Consider the following 19,485-nt stretch of genomic DNA (forward strand, 5'->3'; position numbering starts at 1 on the left):
GCGTTTGTCCCTGTCGGCCACCGTATCCGTGTACCCTTATGGGTAATTTGGAGTATGCCTACTGCAGGGGGCACGTAAGTTTTCTTTTCTTTCTTTCTTTAGTGATTCTAAACATTTGAAATTTAGCATTTAAGTGTTTTTCAGTTACAATATCGTTGTTTAGTAAATCAGACACTGATGGTGCAGTGCTATATTGTGCTTCTTTATATCACAGTCTATGCTTCATATAGCTAGGCTTTTTTTCTACCAAAAATGTTTTGTGCTGCAGGATACTTGGATGAAAACATATTTCAAAGGGGGTACATTACATTCTTAAAGCTACATTGTGGAAGAATTTCTCCCATCTATCGGTGAAATTGTATATGACAACCAACTGCATATTATTTTCTAGCCCCTCCCATTTCGATCGCGTTTTAAGTCATACGATGGCCGAACCCGAAATTAGCTCTTAGTATCTCCATCGTTTACACGCAGCTGTTCTAGCCACTCCAATATTAACTTTGGTCTTGTCGTGTTGGCGTTTTATTTCTCTTTTTCGCTTCCCTGGTGAGTAATCTCCCCCTGGCATTCGTCACGGTGCGGGGTGCCACTGAGTGTAAAAGGGCGAAAGGCAGAGGTTTGTCCCTCTTTGGCTAATAGCCTCTTTGGCCATCATTCGAGCGACTCACTCGTATGTATTCTGAATGATTCTAAATGGCAGATTCTACGCTTACGAGAATACTTTGATTAGTTGGTGGAAGTAATTAGACATGAATGAGCACATATTTGTGAAAGAACAAAGGGGGCTTTGCTAAGAATCAACTCAACAAATTACACAATGTAGGTTTAAAACAAAGTTGGGAAACCACTGGTTTAATCTACAGCATTGCATCATAGTCTATGAAATCATCATATATGTAGCGTCACTGTCGCACATACTGCCCCATCAAAGCTGTCATCTGCAACAGTTATAGTTTATGATAGGATCCCCATTAGCTGTGCCTTTAAGCACATACTCTTCCTGGGGTGCTGCTATCAATCGAAAACATGACGAAAACTGCCAACGCTGACATTTATTGCAGCAGAATTATTCAGTTTCTGTTGGTATCAGTTGGTGTTTGCTCTTGGCAGCTTTGGTGTTCCGCCGTCCATATTGTCCCCGCTGCAGCTACAGCCTCCCTCGGCCTCTCTCTGGCTCAATACAGCTGAATATCCGAGTCAGTCAAAACACTGTAAAATGTACACTGTTAAAAATTGTCATCCATAACATCCTCTCGCTGATGGAAACTTACACTAGTTTGCAATACAGGAGAAGAGAACAGGGAAGGTTGTGAACAGCATTGCACCCCCTGCTACCAAAGCCAGGTGGAGGGTGGGGGTGTGGCCTTGACCAACTGCCATTTTGCTTGTTTGCAAGCCATGATGTCTCTCTCTTTCTCATGGGCGGGCCAAATTTTCTGGGTGGGCAAAGCAGAGAAAGGGGAGGTAACCTTTCCCCTTATGACCTCATAAGGGGCAGATTCCAGATCGGCCCATCTGAGCTTTCATTTTCTCAAAGGCAGAGCAGGATACCCAGGGCTCGGTTTACACCTATCGCCATTTCTAGCCACTGGGGGACCATAGGCAGGCTGGGGGAACGAATATTAATGTTAAAAAACCTCAAAGTGAAATTTTAATAAAACTATCAAATAAAGTCTAAGGGAACATATTTCCCTCAATTTGTGGTTTTGTACTGACTGCATATTACTGGTAATTTCTAATACATTTAAGGAATATTCTAAAATAAGATCTATCAGTTACTAGAGGTTAAACTCATCTCATGACTACATCCCTGCAAGAGACATACAACCGGAAAGACAAATTAATAATATGTAAGAAAGGAAAAAATCAAAGAAATTCCATTTTCAATTTCACATAAACTTTTTTTAATTAATAAATAGGTTGTCAGCACAGCTACACAACTGAATCCAGATACATTTACGTTCCATAAATACACCAATAAATATGTTGAACTCATAAGTTTTAGACAAGATAACAGTATGCAGTTTTACAAACTACAAGAGCAGCCAAGTGACATCAGAGAGTAATTGGCTACAACACACACAAGTGACATTACAAATAAGCACATACTTAAAAAATAAGTACATCCTCTGTGAAATAAATATCCTCTGTAAAATAAATAACATGTTTGATACAAACATAACCTTAATGGGTAAATTGCCATTTTCAACATTTTGAAAATCAGGACATTAGGCAATCTTCTGATATTAAAATACCAATTTCATTTGTCTTTAAAAGGCTCAGACTCATGAAGCACATCTATCCTGGTCTGTTCAGCGTCTTCTGCTGCAGAGAAAAGAAACAGAAAATAAGAATTATATTGTGCATCAAAAGTGAACACTGTTCTTTTCTGTATCACTATCCAGTTACATCATGAAAGTAGACGATTGAGTGTCTTTGTACTGTATGATTGATCTGTACTTACTTGGACATGATCTTATTAATCACTCTCTTCACCCAGGGAGCTTCAGGGTCCAGGCAAACCTCTTGGCCTGTCTTTTTCAGAGTGGCACTGCAACACCAAACAAGAAACAGAGATGCAGTCAGAAAAAGTTGGTGAAGCCAGCAAATGACTGTGACAAAATCTCAAAGTATCAACATCATCGGGGTGAAGGCTTGGAAATGAGGTCTTACATGATCTCAGTCTCGTCACAATGGGAGTTGGCAGGAATCAATTCCACCTTCTCGATGTGGCGGCCGATGGGTTTGCTCTCTGTCTGGATGCAGCGGCAGTGCAGCTCCACTCCCAGGCTTCTCAGACTCATCCCTGTTAGGACACAGGAGTCACATATGGTCACAAAGTGCAATAGTTTGTGTTGATAGCTCTGATGCATTGAGGAAAAGAGGACAGCAGAATGTGCACAGCAGTGACAGTTCAAATGCAAAACTGAATAGAGTGACTTGATCAACAGCATAGCTCAATACTGTTACATTCAATTATTGATTTACAAAAACATTCTCACCTTCACTGACGGCCAGGAAGGCCAGGAGCACCACAATAGAGGCGACAAGGACTCTGCTGATCATCATTTTTGCCTTTTACAAAATTCTGCAACAATTAACACTGAAGATTGTCTTTCAGAAAGCCGTCTGATGAAGTCTGAATAAAGAAGTAAAAGCTTTTTATTGTACTGAATTCTTCTTCTACTCAGTTCCTTCTTTCCTTTACTTTTCCTTTTCTTGGTTCAGCTGCCTTCTCGCTCTGCTGTTTGAATCTAGCGCTGAAGAGTAGAGTCTCTCCTTTTATAGCCGTCTTCTGGAAATGAGTCAGACAGGTTGCGCAAGCTGGGACTGTTGGCAGCTGAGTGGGAATTTTTCTCACTGAAAGGTACTTGATTGACGCCTCTTAATTATCAAGAGGGCTCAGAGGTCAACATTTGTCACTAATGCAGAGTTATCATTTGAAAAACACAGCGACTAAAAGTCTGTAATAAATCAGTTGATTTGACAAGAGTGCTCGAGAGAAAGTTGTTAACAGTGTGTTGCACCACGGCTGCTGGACAGTTAGTAAAACAACAACAAGAATAATAAAACACTGAGCTGCATGCACAGCCATGTTCAGTGCTGTTGAAGTTCAATAACGTGAAACGCTTTACAGAACTTGTTAAAGCATTTTTGGGGGGTTTTAGAAAGAGACAGAGAGAAAAGTTGTTTCTGATTTTAAAGTTTTCTTTTCAATTCCTTTTTCAAACAAGGGTACAATCTACCAAGTTGAATAATGCAGTTATAATAAATGAACACCAAATGTAATCACAAAGAGAAACTTTAAAAATATGTAAACCATGTTCATGCATCCCATTAATTAAAAACAACAGGGCCATTATTACACATATTAAAACAGTCATATCGCTGGCTCATGCGACAGGAAATGTACCAAAAATCTTCATGGGACTAAAGAGCCTGAAGCAACTTCAACAAGCTCAAACACATTTGCTCATACGTCACTGCGTCCACTTTCACAAAGCAGAAGGAAGTATGAAGTAACTTCTGAACAGGTGGGGCTAATCTTGCCGTTTTAAAACAGTGATTCTTAAACAATATGTGCTGATTCAAATGTTTAGGAAGGGAGATTAAGTTATGTCTGTTGAAAGTGTAACATTTTTATTTTTATTATTTCTTTATTGAACAGAAATTAAAATAAATCTCAAAAAGGCAGGAAAGTGGTGGAAGAAGTCATTTAGGACATTTAGCTCCTTTACTTATGTTATAATACCACACTGTCCACTACAAGTAAAAGTCCTGCATTCAAAACCTTACTTAAGTAAAAATATGCAAGAATTATCTGCAAAATGTACTTAAAGTATGAAAAGTAAATGTATTAATTTTGCAGTAAAGTGGTCCCTCTCAGTGTTTAACTATTACATGTGATGTTTTTGGATTAATATTACTCACACATTAATCTGTGTCTTGAATTGTATTGCTGTAGATGTTTAAGGTTGTGCAAATTTTAACTCCTTTATAAACTGTTAGGTAGTTTAATCTACAGCATTACCATTGCATCATATTCTGTTTGGATGTTTGTAGCGTCACTGTCCTGTGAGAACCAAGTATCTCTAAAAAGGCAACTTTTTATGAGCTCAGGAAAACAGCCCTGTTTTTAGCTTTCTGACAATGCATTTTTTATGAATCATATGATTTATTCCATGAAAAATGTCCTTCCTGGGTAACGGGAATGGATTTAAAAATTATTTCAATGTCTACCTTTTTAGCATATAAATATTTAGGCATATCTACGGTGGCCCTAAAGTGCAAATCACAACAGCAAATAGAAAAACGCAACAGCAAATCATAAAACACAACGGCAAATAGGAAAACACGACAGCAAACATGAAAACACGACAGCAAACATGAAAACACGACAGCAAACAGGAAAACACGACAGCAAATTGGAAAACACGACAGCAAATATGAAAACACGACAGCAAATAGGAAAACACGACAGCAAATAGGAAAACAAAACGGCATTAACTTCTACCGGAAAAGGTAGGGCCTATCTAGCAGAGGACGGAGCCTCCTGATTGGACAGACAGACTGTCTGTTAAAAGTAGGCGCTTTTCCGTGTTTTTCACCTCTCCTTCCTGTTAAAAGACAGACAATCCAACTCCTTCTCCGGGAACCATCACCTTATCGTGGTGGAGAGGTTTGTGTGTCCCTATGAACCTGAGGGCTGTGTTGTCTGGAGCTTTGTGCTCCTGGTAGGGTCTCCCAAGGCAAAGTGGTCTCAGGTGAGGGGCCAGACAAAGAATGGTTCAAAAATCCTATGAAAAATCGAGGAAGGGATGAAGTGACCCTGCCCGGAGGAAGCCCGGGGCCCCCGTCTGGAGCCAGGCCCAGATGGAGGGCTCGTCAGCGAGCGTCTGGTGGCCGGGTTTTCCACGGAGCCCGGCCGGGCACAGCCCGAAAAAGCTACGTGGCGGACATCCCTCCATCCCATGGGCCCACCACCTGTGGGAGGAACCGCTGGGGTCGGGTGCGCTGCCACATGGGTGGCAGTGAAGGTCAGGGGCCTCGACGGACCAGACCCGGGCAGCAGAGGCTGGCTCTGGGGACGTGGAATGTCACCTCTCTGTGGGAGAAGGAGCCGGAACTTGTGCGGGAGGTGGAGCGCTACCGGTTAGATCTGGTGGGGCTTACCTCTACGCACAGTCTTGGTTCTGGAACCATACTCCTGGATAGGGGGTTGGACTCTTTTCTTCTCCGGAGTTGCCCAGGGTGTGAGGCGCCGGGCGGGTGTGGGGATACTCACAAGCCCCCGGCTGGCGCCGCTACGTTGGAGTTTAACCCGGTGGGACGAGAGGGTCGCCTCCCTACGCCTGCGGGTTGTGGGGGGAAAACTCTGACTGTTGTTTGTGCATATGCACCAAACAAGAGTTCAGAGTATTCGGCCTTCTTGGAGACCTTGAGTGGAGTCCTGCATGGGGGCTCCAGTCGGGGACTCCATAGTTCTGCTGGGGGGACTTCAACGCGCACGTGGGTAATGATGGAGACACATGGAGAGGCGTGATTGGGAGGAACGGCCTCCCTGATCTAAACCAGAGTGGTTGTTTGTTGTTGGACTTCTGTGCTAGTCATGGATTGTCTATAACGAACACCATGTTCGAACATAGGGATGCTCATAAGTGTACTTGGTACCCAGAGCACCCTAGGCCAAAGGTCAATGATCGATTTTATAATCGTTTCATCTGATCTGAGGCCATATGTTTTGGACACTCGGGTGAAGAGAGGGGCGGAGCTGTCAACCGATCACCATCTGGTGGTTAGTTGGGTCAGGGGTGGGGGAAGACTCTGGACAGACCTGGTAAGCCCAAAGCGGGTAGTGCGGGTAAATTGGGAACGTCTGGAGGAGGCCCCTGTCCGACAGACTTTCAACTCACACCTCCGGCGGAGCTTTTCGTGCATCCCTGTGGAGGCTGGGGGGCATTGAACCCGAGTGGACAATGTTCAAAGTTTCCATTGCTGAAGCTGCGGTGAGGAGCTGTGGTCTTAGGGTCTTAGGTGCCTCAAGGGGCGGTAACCCACAAACACCGTGGTGGACACCGGTGGTCAGGGAAGCCGTCTGACTGAAGAAGGAGTCTTTCCGGGATATGTTATCCCAGACGACTCCGGAGGCAGTTGCAAGGTACCGAAGGGCCCGAAGGGCTGCAGCCTCTGCCGTGAAAGAGGCAAAGCAGCGTGTGTGGGAGAAGTTCGGAGAAGACATGGAGAAGGACTTTCGGTCGGCACCAAGGTACTTCTGGAAAACCGTTCGCCACCTCAGGAGGGGGAAGCGGAGAACCATCCAAGCTGTGTACAGTAAGGATGGGACGCTGTTGACCTCAACTGAGGAGGTAATAGGGCGGTGGAAGGAGCGCTTTGAGGAACTCCTAAATCCGACTAATACGCCCTCTATGGTAGAGGCAGAGCTGGAGGATGAGGGGGGATGAAGATGGATGGATGGGTAAATAAACTCAGTATTGGTATTATATTTGTAGGTATAATTTCAAACATCCACACAATTATGCCCAAGCAGAAAAATAATGCTTTTGTTAATTCTTTTGACATTTTTGTCACATTTCTATACTTAGATTTTAAGTCAGAACATTACCCAGAATGGACAGTTTGGTACTTTGGAACTCAATGGCTCTTAACATTTTCATTTCTTGCAATAAATACTCATACAAGTGAGTAAAGAGGGGAGAGTAAAGCAATATAATGCACTGTTTTAAAATGTATATTTATTTTTAACAACATGAATATGCTTTGGACATGCCAAGTCTTTGACCCAAGTACAGAACTTTACGAAAAGGTTATGACCGGATCCAGCTCTCATCTGGAACTATTCATGTCCTTTTGTGCTCATTTCTGGCTTGTAGCAAAATAAAACCAGATGTGACTTTCACATTTGTGATGAATTTCACTGGAAAGTTTCTGATTTACAGCTGTGCCTGTTTTGGTTAAAGATGTGTGTGTAAGTGTATGAGATGAGATAACGTGACAGTCATCACCGGATCAACTTATGTTTGGACACATTTTCACTTTCATTGGTCACCTTTTTCTATCTATTGGTCTCCAACCCTAAATTGACCCTGTTGTGCTGGGGGCAGAGTGCTAATGTCAGATGATTTTGTATATATGAAACCAATAGAGGAAACAGGGTCTGTAGCTTCATGGGATCACAGAGGATGTATGATGCCATTTATTATTTTCACCGCATGATACATAGTTTGGATTTTCCAAAACTTCCCCTTGACCTCAGCTAAAACTCCCATTGCCTTCTTCAGCATTGGTATAACTTGGCAAAACATTCCATAGGGCATTAAGGTATTACATACAAGAGTATAGTGTTGGTAGAGTATAATACTGCACATTTAGAGAGAGGTTGTTCTGTCTTGAATGGCATTCTGCCTGATAACATTGACTATCAGTATCAGTGCCTTATTATATGGTTTACAAAGTAAATAGGCACATGCCCACTACACACTACACACTGATACTGAATACAAAAGACTGAGTTAACATGGCTGTTAACAGCAGCTGGGAAAAAATCAGGAATGAATCATGAACTTGTTGTCGGCCTGTCTTCCTTTTTGTTTTTTAGTTTTTCTCTGTCTGAGAGAAAGCTGATAGGTATGCTTGAGCGATACCGTGCTGCTTTAGTTTAAGCATGCTCCATTATAATTAGTGAACAATAGCAAACAATTAGTTGCAGCTACTAGGGTTGGACTGTTGGCAATATTAATGACATAAACTATGAGGAAGTGAGAGGAGGAAGTGAGAGCCTAAAGGAAGACTCAGAAGCACATAGCGTCTGGGGATTTCAGGAAATGTCATTGAGTATTTGGTATACCAAACAGCTGGAGAAGGGGTTTAAAGATTGACTGCTTTGAGTCGGTGAATCTATCTGTGGGTGGGAGGCCCTGCAGGAGTTAACATTCCACATGTGTATAACAGCATATCTCTGATACTAAAGAGCATGCCAAGACAAGCTTGCTGGCATGTCATAAACTCAGTTCAGGTTTACTTTATTGGTCATATGTAGGTTAACACATGGTCAAATCAATAGTACAATGTAATGTGAGAGAACCTACAAATATATGACGACTATAGATAATTGTGCAATGGCTTTCAACCTTATTTTTGCATGTACAGTATATATTATTATTACAGTACATTCTTCAGTTTTTGTTTTACACAGCACGCATTTACATTAAAAGTAATAATAAGTCCCAAACTGTTTTATTCTTGTTATTTGATAGGTTAGAAAATAATTGTGTATTTCTGCATACTTTAATGGTTTGTTTAACGTAAAGCAGAGATGAAGTTGCTCAGTGATGTTGCATGGCTTTTTGAGAAGATGCCAAAATACAACAGGATAGATGGATAAGATAAACATTGTTAATTGGTCTGGTGCGGATATGCAAATTCCAGATAACTCCGCAGTAGCCTCAGCTGCAACATTGCAGTGCACCTTTTCACAGGAAAAATATTTTAGCAGGATTTCTGTAAAAAGCAGCATTTAAAGGTGCAGTGGGGTTTGTTTGGCACATATCAGATTTCAGATTCCTGCTAAGTGACATCTGCTTCAGCTTATTTCTTCTTTTTTTTTTTTAAAGACATCTTAAAAATTCTATCCAAGCTTGCTAACTGGAGTAGTGCAGTGAGATAGAATTGTACATGTGGGAAACTAAATCCACTACTTTAGTCCTAAAATAATAAACTTTTATTTTGCCTCCAGAAGCACTGATAAAAAAAACAGCAACCTTCCTTCCTTGTAATAGCTGAAGGAGGGAGCAATGATAAAAGGGTAGAAAAGGATTTACAGAGAAGACTTGCATCACAACTGCAGAGGGAACAGCAGAGCTTTCTACAAATGTTTGCATTCTACTGACTAACACTTTTTCTTAAAAATCAGATTGTATCCCTATCTTCAGCTTCAGATCAGATATGTCTATCATCACTATTGTGGCAATCCTGGTGGTCCTGACGATCCCTGAGGGTGAGGCTAATCTGTCTTTTGGTAAAATGTAGTCTTGGAAAAATGCCTTCACTCTCTTTGTTGCCAGCATCCATGCACTCTGTGATTTGAGTGCCTATTTGTGATCTATATTTAGCAATCGGCAGTGTGCTTTACTTTGTTTCTGTCCAGAAATTAACATTTTTTTCTCTAACCTCTCGTAACCTCAGGTATTCTGGGGGATCATGGAGTGAACCAGCGATGTCGATGCATCAGCAAGGAGAAACAGCCCATCGGACGTTACATAGGAAAGGTGGAGGTGCACCTTGCCAGCTCCCACTGCAAATATATTGAAATTATGTAAGCACTGGGGACAAAGTTCAACAGTTGTTCTCTTAATTTGTACTTACAAAACAAACCTATCTGAGGTGATGACCTGTGTCTTAATGGGTCTGGTGTAATATTACAAAGTCGTAAAGGAAATATTGTTGTGACTGATGTCTCTGTCTTTGATCATGCAGTGCCACTCTTAAAAAGGATGGGCAAAAGATTTGTCTGGACCCTGATGCTCCTTGGGTCAAAAAAGTGCTTCAGAGGAAACAGGCTCAGTAAGTTCATCTTCACTGTATTTCTCTGAATATGTGAACCAATAAGCATGAGAACTGACCTTATATGAACAAAACAAAAAATGTAATTCTTCGTGTTCAGGGTAAAGAGTTGAAAGCAAGGATTGCACACTCTGAGGCACAGCTTTCTAGGATTTTATCACCTTAAGATCGAGTAAAAGGCAACTCTGGCTTCAATTCAGTTAGTTATTCATTGTTTTTTGTCACAGATCAGGGAAATATGAGGTTGTTTGCAGAAGAGGATTTTAGTTATCACTTCTGCTAGCGTATAACTTTTCAGGAAGCTGGTTAACCATTAGTCATTACTGGCTTAGTGAGGATTGTTTAAAACATGTGACGGCAGCTACATTCCAGTAACTAATAAAGCAGTAGTCCCAGTCTAATTACTAAACTAAATTGGAAAATAAAAACATATTTGAAATGATAGTTAAAACATATCACATTCCAATTCAAGTCATGATATTAAATTTAATAATTTGAATTAGTTTAATGTGATCATGTATATAGTGAGCAAATAATCATCTGCCGCCAATTCCATATTAAGTATCTGTGTAAGTGGAGTGGAATTGCCTCTAAAACATATGTCCTTTTTTTCATAGAAGACCAACACCTTGAAGTACAAACCTTCACAGAATTAGCTCAGATGGAAAGAAGGACCTTTTAGAGTCACCACTGAAGTTCAAAATGGAAGTGTCAATTTCACTGATGGAGCACAAAGATCACATTTGTCTTGATAGGAAAGATTAAGCTGTGATGCTCAATAGGTTTCCTGTGTGCCAACGAGAAATATAGCAATATGTTTTTACTTTAGAAGATCTATTTTCTGTAAGCAATTATAACACTTGCATTTCAAATGTAAAAAAAATAAAAAATTAAAAAGAAATGTTACACAATATACAATATACATGGCACAATAATTATATAATATATTTGCAGTCTGCTGGACAGAATGAAATTCAAGTGGTGTGTCTGTGTACGAACTTGTGTTTTCAGCTTTGCTGTTATTTTTTACGTATCTGCTTTGTTTGTATGTTTTCTACAGGAGAATTATATACAGAAGATATGCCTATGTCTTCAAAAACATATATATGAATTTACATCTAAAATATTAGATAATGATTGTGAAAAAAATGTGGCATGTCTTACAAACTTAAAATCTGTTAATGTCTCTCTCAGTCCTTTACTTTTGAGATTATTTTATCATTTCATTGTAATTTCTTGTATGTCATGTCGTGTGGGAGGAGGATGAAGCAACAAAAGTCATGGTCTGAATCCATGATTTTATCAGAACAGTTGATTTATTGTAGCTATACAAAATACCACTGTTGAAAGACATCATATTTTGAAATGTTGGCTATTGTCACATTCTTTTAACTTTGAATGTAATATGCTACACATCCAAAAAACCACAGCTACAGTAGGCTTATGTAAACCAAGTCACATTAACCATAATGATGAAACTTTGGATGAAAATAACAACAAAACACAATATGTTAAATTTGATTAACCTGACATTTTCAAATCGGACTCCACATTAATCTCACCCAGAGGTTAGACATGATCTCTGAACTCATCAGAAAGCATTGTTTTTTTTCTCTTAAAAGTTCTGTCTTGAAGAGCACTGTCCCTAAACACAGAGACATAAACATTGTGTGATTGTTCACCACTCTCTTGTGCTAAACATTCTCAGTTTTTAGGAAGGTCTTTTGCTGTTTGTGATGGAGAAAACACAATAAAATGTCCTGAAAATACAATTGCAACAAACAGTGTTTCTTGGTTTGTGTCATGTAAAGTATGTCATGTAGGACAGCGTGCCTGGAGCGTCAGATTAAATTCAGTGGAAGGACATCGCCACCTCTTGGACAAAGGTGCACACTCTCAGGACTATAATCATTTTCAAGTGGCTGTAAAGTGCACTCCTCCATTAGCAGCTGACAATGTAACATTTTAGTGCAACATTACCCAAAGTTAAACTTTTCTTGTTTTTCATTGTATCATTTACAAGAAAAATATTTGGCTACAGCTACCTAATCACGAAAAGTGAGCCAACAGCAACACAATATGTCTGTTCATGAGCTAGCTATTAGCCAAAGTCCATATCAGTGCTGTTGCTTCTGGCAATGCCTACTCAGTACATATGGAGGTCACCGGTTTTTGTTGTGATGTTGTCTATTCAAAAGAAACTGAATTTGATAATTGCTATTATTTATTTCCATTCAATATCAATGACAGAAATAGATGGAATCAGAAAGTCTTAACATTGATGCTATGCTCTACTAACTTGAAAGTGCTCATTTATCTACTGCAAAGCTAACTATAACCAGCTTGCAACTTAAAGAGTAGTCCACACTTGCCTTAACTGCTTTAATTACGTCAGACCACCAGTATGTATATCTTTAATTTATATGATTTTAAATTCAAGTGGAAAACCCAGAATTCTCAAACATACCAAATAAATCATGCAGTTAATTTAAAATCCGCATCCTTCTCCTGCAGCCATGGGATATATGCCCTGCAAAAAAAACTGTTTAGCACTGGTGAAAACCAGAGGGATGCTGGTGTTAGCAACAGCATCACAAAGCTCCTATCTTTGTTCCATTCTTGTAGAAAAAGAAATTTGGAAAACTTTTGATGTAACAACATTGGCATATTTTCAGTGTGAAATAGCAGTATGTCACAATGTCAGCCAGCTATTAATCCATGTCTGTTTTATTTCCTTTCCTGGCACTAACTCTCATTTCAGCCACTCCCACCTGTCAAGCATTAGCCCCAGTGTTCCCGCCAATCCCTGTCATCTAACTTTTATCTTACTGCTTTGTCTGTGAGTCATGCGTTTGGGTCCACACCTGATTTACTAAGCCATTACACAACAGCTATAAAATCAGGGTCACAGCATTTATTTATCATGTGCACAACAGGGAAGGAGTCGTTGGCAATAAGAATCCCAGGCTCCCAACAATGCTGAGAAAATGTGTATTTGATAAGAAAATGAAGATCACACAAGTAACAACAAAATGAGAATCTAACACAAAGTACAAGTTAAAATAAGGAATACAATACAACATAATAAAATATAAAAATGTAATGTAAATTACATAGTAATTGTGATATAATAATAATTACTGAGTGTAAAGAGGAATGTAGTAAATGTATATGCATAAGGAGAAGTAATAAATATATATACAGGTGTAAACTGGAACATAATAAAAGTACTATATGCATAATGATAAGTGTAAAATATGTACAAATCGCTGCCTGGTGTAGCCTATATTATGGTCATGTTGTGCTATGGAATAGTAAAACTTTACCTATTGACCTTTTATGCACTTACCGAGTCAGAAGAAGTCCAGCAAAGTCAGACATTTGGGCTACAGCGCAAGTAAAAAACCTACATTGAAGCTGGATCCAGTCATTTTGTTTGGAGGACAGGCCACCAGCTGGTCTCCTGCATCCTTCAGAGCCTTGCCAAAGTCCTTAACAGAAAATTAATATGGACAAAACAAGGGCTTTCTTCACAATTATTCTCAGAGGATATATCTAACATATTTTTCATGCTATTGACTAAAAATCATCTTACAGTAAAATATAAATGTTGCAGTTGCAAAAGGTACATGTTGACCACATTTTTGGACATATTTAGAAGTATACATTTTACTCTAATTAAATAATACTATAAAAGAAATGAGATCTCTGACAGTTTATGTCTAAACTGACAACCAGCAATGTACATACACATAACACATGAAGTGTAACTCTTGTTGTTAAAATGCAATAACAGCACTTTAACAATATTGTAATATGTCAGTTATTTTATTTTTTATTTTATTTACACAAAGAAACTTACAAAGGGATTGTATTACCATTCAAACAATAGTAACATTATCCTATTATTACACACCGTTGGCTACGTATTTGACACTGTGTGTGAGCTTGGCCACAGTATTTTACTGCAAGTTGAGATCTAACTTATTATAAGACACTACAAGAATGGGGACATTTAGACCAACATGTTTGAGTATTGTGAAAGGATCTATATCTTTACCAGGGCATGTCGGGTGAGGCTGGAGGCAGAGATGTGAGAGGCAACAGGGGGTTGGATTTAGAGCGCCACCCGCTCTGTAGCATCGGCATCGTATCGCATAGCTTGAAGTGCTTAACAACGATGTTAACAGCAGTCTACTTCCAAAAGGTTACGCCCACTTTTGGGAAGCGGAAGATGGACCTGTTTGTTTCGTGGTCTCTTGCCGTAAACTGCAAGCAATCGTCTGAACTCCGTTTCGATAGCACATCTGCAGTCATCATGGATTGTTATGAACTCTGGAAGCAGTGATGAAGGACGTGCAACGCTAGAAAGATAGCTGCAACAGACGTGTTGATTCATCTAACGTTAACTATGGCAACTTGGTAAAAAAAAGAAGGTAAGTTTAACGTTAAGGCTTTAATTTTTGACGGATACGATGCTTGTTGATGTTATAGCTAACGTCAGTTACGCAAGGAAATAAAGCGTTAATGTTAAGTTTCCTCGCTAGCTAACCGTCATCACCATTGATCGTAGCAAACTTTAAACATAATATTTCAGGCCTACGTGAACATATTAGTCACGTAAATTCAAAATAACGTTACAGAATTCACGCCTTCCTTTCCGTCTAGTTTGCTACGTGCTGTTTTCCTTCTAAAATAACACCGTTCAACTACTTAGGCCTACGTCAACTTAATAGCGCGCCACTGTAGCATTGTATATTTATCTGTGTGATCATTTAGCATGCTCATTTGTTTATTATTGTTGTTAAACGTTGGCGCTAGCGGTTTGCTGTTGCCTTAACTGCGCGTGCGTGTGACTGACTGTTTTCTAGGTCCCCCTCCCGTCACGGTGCTCCCCAGTCGGTGTCTCTGCTGCCATGGTGGTGGGCAGCCTCCCAGTGGAGCTGTGGAGGGTTATCTTGGCTTATCTTCCGCTCCCCGACCTGGGCCGCTGCTGCCAGGTGTGCCGTGCCTGGCGGGAACTCATCCTCTCACTAGACAACACCCGCTGGAGACAACTGTGCTTAGGCTGCCCTGAGTGCCGACATCCCAACTGGCCCAGTCAGCCCCACCAGGAGCCCCCATCCTGGAGAGAGGCCCTGAAGCAGCACGCCCTGTCCACTCGCACATGGACTCAAAATGGGCCAGAGCTCCAGTCCTCTGCCTGCCTCCTCTTTTTCCGTCGTCGAAAAGACCGCAGGGTTTGGCATGTGGGGCCTGGATGCGAGTTTGAGACCCTACGTGGGGCCCTCGGGGTGGTTGGGCCATATGACCGCGTAGTTCTCCATCCAGGGGTGTATGAGGAGCAGGCTGAAGTGGCGCTGAAGGTGCCTGTGGAGCTGGTTGGGCTTGGCCGATTGGGCGAGGTGGCCCTCCTGGTGTGTATGGAGCAGCAGTGCACTACTGCCCGGCTGTGTAATCTGGTGTTCATGCCACCCTGGTTTTCCACTGTGGTCTACAAGGTGAAGTAACAGCTTACCATGATGGTTTCTTGATACAGCAATGTCTTATCAAGTGTTCAGAATAAGTCTGCTCACATCAAATGTTTTACAATCAGGTCCAATTATTTAGTTTCTTTCTTGCTAAATCTGTCTTACTCCAGTCACCTTTCTCTCCTTGCTTCACTCTAGACATCATGGGGTCACGTCCAACTTGATAACTGCAACTTTGAGGGGGCTCAGTTGCAAATCCGCGGCCCAGGAACCTGCCAGGCTCGCTTCTGCTCCTTCTCACAAGGCAGCTCTGCCCACTTGCTGGGCGTTGTCCTCAGTCTGTTGGACAGCTGTGACTTCTCGGGAAGTGACACAGCTTCTGTGACTATTGAAGGTCCTCCAGTGTCAGAAAGGAACTGGGCTTGTAAACACTTGGCTGCCTTGGCCAGGACGTTCCCATCATGTGGCGCATCTGGGAACGATAGCCCTACCAGAGGCCCTCTGGCTGGCTCTACTGGTGGGCATCAACCTCCAGGTGGTAATGTTAAAAAGGAGCCTGTGAGCATAGAAGACTGGCAGAGGAGGACTGGGGTAGATGCAGTGTGTCAGGGCACAGTGATAGAAGATGGCTGGAGTGATGGCGACCGCAGCGATGGAGAAGAGGAGAACCGAGATGGAGGAGGAACTAACAACACCAAAAACCCACTTATATTGGATTACAAAATCCCTTGTGACCATCATGGCCTATCCCATTTGCTCAAGCCCCAGCCAGATGGCTCTCTGCCACTGGCCTCCTCCTCAGATCCACCATCTTTGACCCCTGAACCCCTCACCCTTCAGCAGGAACTAGACAGGGACCCAGAGGCTCAGATGTTGGCAGCCTCAACCCTTGGCTGTATCCTCAGACGTTGCCTCTTCAGGGAAGGGAAGGGTGGCGTGCATTTGTCTAATTACGGACAAGCTCGGCTGGAGGGCAATGTTTTCCGTGGGCTGAACTATGCTGTCCGCTGCATCCAGAACTCCACAGTAAATATGATCATAACAACGGTCTTCAGACTAATGGAGTGTCTCTTGACAATATTTACATTTCATTTGATCAATAATTTTTACAGGCTGCATACCTTTTGTGTCATGTATTAAGTTACAGAAGTAGCTTAGATCATGAGTAATTCAGCAGCAGTTTCCTTTTCTAAGTGTTACTTGAGCTCCCTCTCTTTCTCTCTTAACCTCCTTCAGATAGTGATGCTGAGAAACGAGGTGTGTGAGTGCCGTGCATCAGGTGTGTTCCTGCGCCTCTCTGCTCAGGGCCTCATCGCAGAAAACAACATCCACTCCAATGGGGAGGCAGGGCTGGACATCCGAAAAGGGGCTAACCCCATCATTGTAGTAATTGCTGCTCCACTTTCTATTATGTCAAGGAAGAAACAAACAATACCCACATTTGACAAAATAATCTTAACACACAGCCCACTTTTTATGTTGTCCCAGAGCTTTCAACAGCATCTCACAGTCAGTTGTCATGGAAAAGATTATTTTGTCAAACCACTATATCAAACTTGGTTCTACAGACTCAGGTTAGATTGAGATTCTTTTGAGGTCCCGATGCCACATTGCACCTTTTACATCTTATCAGTAACTTCAGAGCTTGTACACTGTCAAATAACTCGCATAATGACATGAAGAAGCTGAGAGGTGTCCATAATGAAAGGAATGTCGAGTGGACATTCATAAAACACAATAAAAGTGATCTATAGAAGCTCACATTTGATAAATTTGTTTGTAACATCAGTAGGTACATTTCCAAACAGCGCTTAGTTTTCTCTACTCCATTTTTTTATTCTCTCATTCTGTCTTTTATCCCACAGTGTAACAAGATACATAGTGGTTTGCGTTCAGGGGTTGTTGTCCTTGGCAATGGAAAAGGTTCAGTTCGGAGCAACCAGATCTATAACAACAAGGAAGCGGGCGTGTATATTCTCTTCAGCGGGAATCCTGTGGTCAGGTAGGTAGGACTCCACAAACATTTAACTTGCACAGGAATGTGTAGTCCCTGCTTTCTCCATCATCAGGATGGGTTTATACTACCTCTTCCTTCAAAATGTAAAACTTGGGAGTGTTGTATGGCTTGATAATTTCACTCAAGCAACTTCACAATCACTTTGACTGCTGCAGTGCAGTGGTATATGTTTTGCTGCTATACATAACCTAGCATTTTACAGTAAAAGTAAGCAGATGTGATGCAGTGCAGTCACTGACATAAACAAGTGCACCTAGCCCAGTGTTTCTGTATAGACTACTACATAAAGTCTGAACTTGTTTATTTGCTCCTGTTCCACTCATTCTCTCCTCACTCTCTCTCTCTCTCTCTCTCTCTCTCTCTCTCTCAGTGGGAATCACATCTTCCAGGGTCAGGCAGCAGGGATTGCCATAAACGAGAATGGCAGAGGGATGATAACAGGTGCTAAATGTGTTCTTCATTTTCCCCCATTGATGTGCCACTTACAGAAAGGTAAAGCGCTATTTGTGGTTATGAACCTTTTATTCTTTACATATAATATATTTCAGAGAATGTAATCAAAGAGAACCAGTGGGGGGGTGTGGACATCCGCAGAGGAGGTGACCCCATCCTGAGGAACAACTACATCTGTTATGGCTACTCAGACGGTGTCGTGGTGGGAGAGAGAGGCCGCGGACTCATTGAGGGAAATCATGTCTACTGTATGTCATTTCAGGCTGTTAATGGCAGCATCATACGTTCATCTTCACATAACAGCTTACCAGCTAACCAGCTTTACCAACCATGGCACAGTTGTTTCATTTCTCCTCTTTCTCTTGTTTCTTCAGGTAACAAAGGCTGTGGTGTGTGGGTTATGTCGTCCAGCCTTCCGCAGCTCCTGGGAAACTACATCACCCATAACTGTATGTATGGGCTGGCAGTGTTCTGCAGGAAAGACCCAGAGAACATCGAGGCCAGGGAGGGGAACTGGCCAGGGCAGGACGGGATTGGTGGAGAAGCAGGCAGCAGGGAAAGGAGGGGGGTAGAAGGAGAAGGGAGAGAAGGGCAGGAGAACTTGAATGAAGAGGGGGAACTGTTTGCATGGGAGAGTGATCTGGACAGTGAGGATGAGCGCCACTCTGCCCATCGTTCCATCAGCGTGGCCCTGGTGGAGAGCAACTGCATGAGCTACAATGGAGGTAATATAGATCTGTTTGAGTGTTACATAGCGTCAGGAGCACAGTCATTCACATCCTGTCTCTAATGTTCTCTTCATCTTTCCCTGTCTCTCTCTGAAGCAGTTGGTCTGTACGTGAAGAGCAGTGAGCCCCTGAATGTCTTTGCTAATATTGTGAACAGTAACCGTGGCACCGGCATAGCTGTGCTGCAGAGCAGTCAGCTGACCCGACTGGTTACAAACTGCATTCTTGAAAATGGTCGAGGTGGTGTTATGGTGGAGAAAGACTGCAGAGTGGAGCTTCGTGGTAATGGCATCTATAAAAACAGTGGCCATGGTGTCGGTTTCAGTGGTAACGGGCAGATTTTGGAGAATGATGTCGTTGGAAACCGTGGATATGGGATCCAGGTCTCTGGCAGTGCTGACATCAAGGTGAGATGGACTGAGGCTTGGAAATGTTTACTTTTCCAGCACTGTACATAAATCCTTAATGACATTTTAACACTTATGTACATTTTTATGGTTTTCTCATTTTTATCTTTAGGTAATGCGCAACCGTGTCCAACCAGTACAGGGCTTTGGCGTTGCTGTGCTAGGGCCAGTAAAAGGTGTTGTCCATGACAATCTCTTGTTCCAGGGCCACCCTGGAAACAAAAAGGCCCTAATACATATCGATCCTGGCAATGAGAGCTGCGTGTTGCGCAACAACAATGTTCTAAGACGTAACAGGTAACTAGGCAACTGACAGCCACTGATGGGCT

General features: G+C 41.8%; 3 protein-coding genes across 6 annotated transcripts in view; 2 read left to right on the forward strand and 1 right to left on the reverse strand.

Annotated features, from left to right (window-relative positions):
* Nucleotides 1-2,159: 2,159 nt before the first annotated feature.
* On the reverse strand, nt 2,160-3,266 carry LOC144529883 (interleukin-8-like). 3 transcript variants are annotated; one of them, XM_078269255.1, is made up of 4 exons: nt 3,003-3,266; nt 2,674-2,806; nt 2,465-2,551; nt 2,160-2,325 (listed from the first exon to the last, which is right to left on the reverse strand). In XM_078269255.1, the coding sequence occupies exons 1-4, from the start codon at nt 3,067-3,069 to the stop codon at nt 2,313-2,315; spliced, it is 300 nt and encodes a 99-aa protein (XP_078125381.1). In that variant the 5' UTR covers nt 3,070-3,266; the 3' UTR covers nt 2,160-2,312. The 3 variants fall into 3 exon arrangements, with proteins under 3 accessions (XP_078125381.1, XP_078125371.1, XP_078125363.1); XM_078269245.1 differs by lacking the exon at nt 3,003-3,266 and having other exon boundaries at nt 2,160-2,322; nt 2,674-2,981; XM_078269237.1 differs by lacking the exon at nt 3,003-3,266 and having other exon boundaries at nt 2,674-2,974.
* Nucleotides 3,267-9,246: 5,980 nt separating this feature from the next.
* Nucleotides 9,247-11,852, forward strand: LOC144523806 (platelet basic protein-like). The gene is made up of 4 exons (XM_078259678.1): nt 9,247-9,514; nt 9,703-9,832; nt 9,994-10,080; nt 10,698-11,852. The coding sequence occupies exons 1-4, from the start codon at nt 9,463-9,465 to the stop codon at nt 10,711-10,713; spliced, it is 285 nt and encodes a 94-aa protein (XP_078115804.1). The 5' UTR covers nt 9,247-9,462; the 3' UTR covers nt 10,714-11,852.
* Nucleotides 11,853-14,284: 2,432 nt separating this feature from the next.
* Nucleotides 14,285-19,485, forward strand: part of fbxo10 (F-box protein 10) — a 6,847-nt gene continuing 1,646 nt past the window's right edge. The window contains exons 1-10 of one of the 2 annotated variants that reach the window (XM_078259700.1): nt 14,285-14,516; nt 14,952-15,581; nt 15,750-16,577; nt 16,788-16,937; nt 17,417-17,553; nt 17,939-18,009; nt 18,117-18,269; nt 18,396-18,746; nt 18,849-19,156; nt 19,269-19,453. In XM_078259700.1, the coding sequence (XP_078115826.1) occupies nt 14,997-15,581; nt 15,750-16,577; nt 16,788-16,937; nt 17,417-17,553; nt 17,939-18,009; nt 18,117-18,269; nt 18,396-18,746; nt 18,849-19,156; nt 19,269-19,453 (2,768 nt within the window). In that variant the 5' untranslated portion in view covers nt 14,285-14,516; nt 14,952-14,996. Of the gene's footprint in view, nt 14,517-14,951; nt 15,582-15,749; nt 16,578-16,787; nt 16,938-17,416; nt 17,554-17,938; nt 18,010-18,116; nt 18,270-18,395; nt 18,747-18,845; nt 19,157-19,268; nt 19,454-19,485 lie in introns of both variants that reach the window. The other variant, XM_078259690.1, reaches the window with a different exon arrangement.

Source organism: Sander vitreus, chromosome 2 (genome assembly GCF_031162955.1).
Source record: "Sander vitreus isolate 19-12246 chromosome 2, sanVit1, whole genome shotgun sequence".
NCBI classification, from domain to species: Eukaryota; Metazoa; Chordata; class Actinopteri; order Perciformes; family Percidae; genus Sander; species Sander vitreus.

Excerpts from the sequence above, each read along its gene's own strand:
- LOC144529883 (XM_078269237.1), bottom strand. The coding sequence starts at position 2,954 with ATGCTGTTGATCAAGTCACTCTATTCAGTTTTGCATTTGAACTGTCAC. Across the intron at positions 2,552-2,673 it reads TGTGACGAGACTGAGATCAT|TGCCACTCTGAAAAAGACAG; the intron begins GTAAGACCTCAT and ends TTGGTGTTGCAG.
- LOC144523806 (XM_078259678.1), top strand. The coding sequence starts at position 9,463 with ATGTCTATCATCACTATTGTGGCAATCCTGGTGGTCCTGACGATCCCT. Across the intron at positions 9,515-9,702 it reads GGTCCTGACGATCCCTGAGG|GTATTCTGGGGGATCATGGA; the intron begins GTGAGGCTAATC and ends TCGTAACCTCAG. Across the intron at positions 9,833-9,993 it reads TGCAAATATATTGAAATTAT|TGCCACTCTTAAAAAGGATG; the intron begins GTAAGCACTGGG and ends TTGATCATGCAG.